The sequence below is a fragment of the Octopus bimaculoides genome, chromosome 4 (genome assembly GCF_001194135.2).
Source record: "Octopus bimaculoides isolate UCB-OBI-ISO-001 chromosome 4, ASM119413v2, whole genome shotgun sequence".
Lineage (NCBI taxonomy): Eukaryota > Metazoa > Mollusca > Cephalopoda > Octopoda > Octopodidae > Octopus > Octopus bimaculoides.
The window spans coordinates 1,820,681-1,826,211 of record NC_068984.1 but is presented as its reverse complement, the minus strand read 5'-3'; the positions used below and the strand labels follow the sequence as shown (position 1 = coordinate 1,826,211).

Below are 5,531 nucleotides of genomic sequence, written 5' to 3'. Positions count from 1 at the left end.
AAGATTTATTTTGTCTTAATTGATTTTCAGCAATTATACTTGGGACAGTTTTATCAGTTATACCGCCCTCCAAAACTAGCATTGTGCTTAACCAATGATGATATATAAATATATAAGATCCAGGGATTGAAGAGTAGGGAGAAAGTTAGCTTCAAGCAATCCGTAGTAAATATAAAAAAAAACAACTTTCAAGGTCTATAGTGATTTATTGAGACGGAAGGTTGTGGACTTTTTCCATATCAAATTACGATAAATTGAAAAAAGTTTTTTTTTTGTGTTTCATGGTAGGCTTGTGGGATTGTGGAGTATGCGAATAAGAATACAAGAGTTAAGGAATGGAGTAGATAAGGTCCAGGCTACATATGTTTCATAGTGAACGGAACCTCAGAAATGGTAAATATACAAGCGATATTTATTGATTTTGATTGAATCTTTCATGTGTTAACATGTACCACCTTCTGACAATGTAAACTTGCATTTAATCAAGAGACCCTTGGCTTGAAGAGTAGCCTGCGGTATACACCTTGCTTGGATATTTACCATTTCTGAGGTTCCGCTCGCTATGAAACATGTAGCCCGGATCTTATCAACTTCATTCCTTAACTCTTGTGTGTGTTTGTATACTCTTTTATTTGTTTCAGTCGTTTGACTGCGGCCATGCTGGAGCACCACCTTTAGTCGAGCAAATCGACCCTAGGACTTAGTCTTTGTAAGCCTAGTACTTATTCTATCGGTCTCTTTTGCCGAACCGCCAAGTTATGAGGATATAAACACACCAGCATCGGTTGTCAAGCGATGTTGTGGGGACAAACACACACACACACACATATATACGACAGACTTCTTTCAGTTTCTGTCTACCAAATCCATCTACAAGGCTTTGGTTGGCCCGAGGCTATAGTAGAAGCCACTTGCCCAAGGTCCCATGCAGTGGGACTGAACCCAGAACCATGTGGTTGGTTAGCAAGCTACTTACCAAACGGCCACTCCTGCACCTATGTATGTATGTATTTGTATGTGTGTGTATATATATATATATAGCCACTATGAAAGATTTTGTGAAGAGGACTAAGATTGATTTTAGGATCCCAGAGTGAAGCTGTTTGTGTGTTATAAGAGGGAGCCTTCAGATATACATGTGAACCTCCATGTTCTGGACCCCACATGATGTGCCTGTTAAACCCCATTCAACCCTACAGATAGGACCAAAGTGGAAGAAAGGGATCAGGTATAATTTTGCTCTTTTCATATTTCACTTTCATAAAACACTTTGCTGAAATCATTTTATCCTTGAAATTAAATTTACCCAACCATGCCATACACCTTTGAAAAAAACATCAACTTTTCACCATTCCATAAAATTGGATCATCTTACCTTTAAGACTGCTTCAAATTCTTGAAAATATTCTATCCTAGATTGTTGTAATATTTCTTGAAATCCAAGCTAATTCCTGCTCACAAATCTTATCTAAGCTTTTACTGCAGCCATCTTTGAATTGCTTCCCCTCCCTACAAACTTGTAATAGTAGTAGTAGTAGTAGTAGTAGTAGTAGTAGTAGTAGTAGTAGTGGTGGTAGTAGTAATAATAATAATAATGATGATGATGAATTTTTGAAAATGGGAAATGTGATTTTTTTTTTTTTTTGAATCCAAAAGAACAATGTCTGAGTTTCCTGATAGATTGTGTGTGTGTGTGTGATTTCTCCAACAACCCCTCTGACCTTTGTTGCTTAATCAGTGACCTATTTCACCTGTAAAACCTGTTTATCAAGTGTTGGGTGTGAGTTGATCCTGAAAGATTCCTGGAGGTGGAGAGATGTTTGCAAGAGAAAGAGAGAGAGACTCGGTCAGACCAGTTCTCCTAAAAGTTCTCCTAAAAATACTTTGCTGCGTCTGTTGTTGTTATTGTTGTTTAGGAAGAAGAAGAAAGAAAAGAAAGAAAGAAGTCTCTTTGTTATTCTTTCTGCTGTTTGATGCTGTTGTTATTGTTGTTGTTCCCTGACTTGTAAATTTACCTGGCGAATTACTAGAAACCTGTTAGATCTTGCCCAAAGGTAACATTTTTATTGTCCTGTATGTTTATTGCATTATAAGTTACTACTACTACTACTACTGCTGCTGCTGCTTCTACTACTACTGCTACATCAGACAATGAACTTGTGAAGATCATGTCAGTGCCAGATCAAACTGGTTACACTCTTCTATTACATATTTTGCTTATTGTTATTGTTTAACCATGGGTCAATGCTGATCAAGTACATTCCTGATCAAAGGCATTCCAGCCATGACCATCCTCTCTTTTATATAGGTGTGTAGGACTATATTATCTGATATGTTCTGTCTTTATTTCAGATGGTTGGGGTGTAATTTTAAGGAGATTCGACTGCTATTTCTAGGAGGTTGGACAACTACATGGTTGCTTCCTTCTTGTCTCATTGTTAGTTGCTATTCTGGTGTGTATGTATATATATGTGTGGAATGCAACCATCTAGTGTGTGTGTGTGTGTGTGTGATGTGTTGTTACCTATCAACCCAGAGTAAACTTGTTGTCTCAATAGGATGGAATGTTAGATTATTTGGAGGAAGGAAATGGTGAAAGAGGAGGAGGAGGTGGAACTTGATTGTCCAAAGAGGAAGTTGTTTGAAATTCACTGAAACCATTCATAGAATTATAGAAATGAGTCTCCAAAAGAAAATCAACAAATGTTCAAACAGATGAAGATTGATAAGTCTGTTGCCACTCAGCCTGGAGAATGCAGTTTGTTGACATTAAATAATGGTCTACAGGGTGTGCCAGGTATTTTATGAACCTGACACACAGGTGTGGCTATGGAGATAAAAAGCTTGCTTCCTAACCTTGTGGTCTCAGGTTCAGTTCCATCATTTGGCACTTGGACAAGGGTCTTCTATAGCACTGGCCAATCTAAGCCTCATGAATGGATTTGGTAAACAGAAACTGAGAGAAGCTCAATGTATACATGTGTGTGTTTGTATCCTTGTCCTGACCTCATGTGATGGTTGTAAACAAGCTTCCCTGTTCATACAAGCATTATTGTTCATTTCCAATCTTCCATGAAAAATATGTCTGGCCTTGGAGAAATTTTACCTTGCTTTCTGGAAACAAGTGAGGCTTTGCAACTGGAAAGACATCTGAGCATAGAAATCTGCCTCAGCAAATTCCATCTGAGCCATGCAAGCATAGGAAAATGGTTGGCAGCTGTGAGGAATTTCTGCAGACCATAAATAGATGATGATTTAATGTAATGTATATCATCATCATCGTTTAACGTCCGCTTTCCATGCTAGCATGGGTTGGACGACTTGACTGAGGACTGGTGAAACCGGATGGCAACACCAGGCTCCAATCTAAATTTGGCAGAGTTTCTACAGCTGGATTCCCTTCCTAACGTATATGCTGCAGCAAATTCTTTTTGATTCTGCAACTTCTTGAATATGGCCAGATCCTTTATGTTTAGGGCAGGAAAGAGTTGGGTCTTCTGGCAGGGACATCTCAACTGGGGCCAAGACAAAGAAACATTCTCAGGGGTCAGAAATTGTCAAGATGGCCAGTTTCAGGTTACAGAGTCCAGACATCCTCGATGAGTCATTGCTGGAGACTTGTGGTCATGATTTTGATGAGAGATACTCAGCCATATAGAAGTCATGCCAAAACAAACAGTGGAGCTTGATACCTTCCTCTGGCTTACCAGCCCCTCACTGCTACTCCTTCCTTCCAGCTGAAGGGATTTTTGTCTTCCATGGTACTTGGTGATCCTGTCAGCCTCGTAAGAAGCACCCAGTACACTCTGTAAAGTGGTTGGCATTATGAAGGGCATCCAGTTATATAAGCCACACCAAAACAGATGAGTGGAGCCTGGTGCAAATCCCAGCCTTACCAGTTCCTGTCGAACCATCCAACCCATGCCAGCATGGAAAATGGACGCTAAGTAATGATGGTGATGATACTAATGGCATACAGCAGGGTGCAAAAGTAGGTATACAGTTATGAAAAAAGAATACGTGTATAATATTCGTTTGTTTTTATCAAAAAATAATTAAGTTATCCTCATTTTTGATATTTTCAGTGTCATTAATCAGAATAATACATTAATTATAATTTATAAATAATACTTCTTTTGTAAATTTAAAGTTTTTTTTATGAAAATGAGTATTGTACATGTTTTTTTTTTGTTTTTTTTTCATAACTGTATACCTACTTTTACACACATACTCACCCCTGTATAGTCACACCTAATCACTTATACTGTAGTTATGATGTCCTGCATGTACCTCAGTGTCTGATATGTCCTTTGTATACTCTTTCTCACAATGAACATGTAAACCTCAAACTTCACCAAAAGAATTGTGCCACATAAAAGGCACAAGTGATGGTGCCATGTAAATTGTTATTAATTATTATTCTTTTTACATGAATTTTCTTAATTCTATTTTTTTAGGTTTTCCACTTCGGTCATCAACTCTCGAACAAGATGCCAATTCTTGACTCTGTTGCCAAACTTCAGAACGCTTTGCCTTGTCGCACCAAGCAAATTCAACTTCTTGTCAATCTGTTTGGAAAGGTAAAGTAAAATGTTGATAATAGTGGTGGTGGTGGTGGTGGTGGCGGTGGCGGCAGGGATGATGATGATACTGTAGAGAGGAATGGTAATGTTTAGTTCAAAGTAAATTTGAATAAAGAGTTGGAAAACTTTGACTCATAGAGTATGGAGAATTTTACCTGGTCAGCTCCGTCCTTTATCACATACTTACCTCCAACCAAAGCCACAATAAAACATTCTTTCTCTTTCCCACTTAGATGAAGCTTGAACCCCCACCCCTACCCTTCGTGGCAGCTGAACTTAACAAACCCTTCTTCACATTCTCCTCTCGATCTTCACTTAATTCATCTTCACTTAATCCATCTTCACTGAAATCCTTAAAACAGGACCAAACTGCTTGTAAGTTGACAACAGTGTCATATTTAACCTTTGTAACCAAACAGAGTGGTTGGCATTAGGAAGGGCATCCAGTTGTAGAAACTCTGCTCGATCAGATTGGAGCCTGGTGCGGCCTTCTGGCTCGCCAGTCCTCAGTCAAACCGTCCAGCCCATGCCAGCATGGAAAGTGGACGTTAAACGATGATGATGATGTAACCAAACAGAGTGATTGGCATTAGGAAGGGCATCCAGTTGTAGAAACTCTGCCCGATCAGGTTGAAGCCTGGTGCGGCCTTCTGGCTCGCCAGTCCTCAGTCAAACCGTCCAGCCCATGCCAGCATGGAAAGTGGACGTTAAACGATGATGATGATGAGTATTGTTTACATTACCAAGAAATTCCCCACAATTATCAAAGTCATTACAAATAACTGAATTTCATTATTTGTAGGAAACGAGTTGAATGTCTGTATTATGATAATAATAATAATGATAAAGAAGAAGAATTATTATTTTCAAATTTAAGGACAAAGTCAGCAAATTTTTAGGGGAGGGTATTTAGTCCATTCCATCAACCCCCAGAGGGATGAAAGGCAA

The 5,531-nt window shown here is 38.8% G+C and overlaps 2 protein-coding genes across 7 annotated transcripts in view; one reads left to right on the top strand and one right to left on the bottom strand.

Annotated features, from left to right (window-relative positions):
- LOC106869029 (LHFPL tetraspan subfamily member 3 protein) overlaps positions 1-1,678 on the bottom strand; it is an 11,702-nt gene extending 10,024 nt beyond the window's left edge. The window contains exon 1 of the mRNA XM_014914526.2: positions 1,376-1,678. The gene's annotated coding sequence lies outside the window, so the exon portion shown is untranslated. The remainder of the gene's footprint in view (positions 1-1,375) is intronic.
- Positions 1-5,531, top strand: part of LOC106869028 (origin recognition complex subunit 5) — a 48,739-nt gene that overhangs the window by 14,379 nt on the left and 28,829 nt on the right. For 2 of the 6 annotated variants that reach the window (XM_014914521.1, XM_014914524.1), the window contains exon 2: positions 4,458-4,580. In XM_014914521.1, the coding sequence (XP_014770007.1) occupies positions 4,491-4,580 (90 nt within the window). In that variant the 5' untranslated portion in view covers positions 4,458-4,490. Of the gene's footprint in view, positions 1-288; positions 394-1,059; positions 1,229-1,849; positions 2,055-2,285; positions 2,309-4,457; positions 4,581-5,531 lie in introns of those variants that run through there. The other 4 variants (XM_014914520.2, XM_014914525.2, XM_014914522.2 and 1 more) reach the window with 4 other exon arrangements.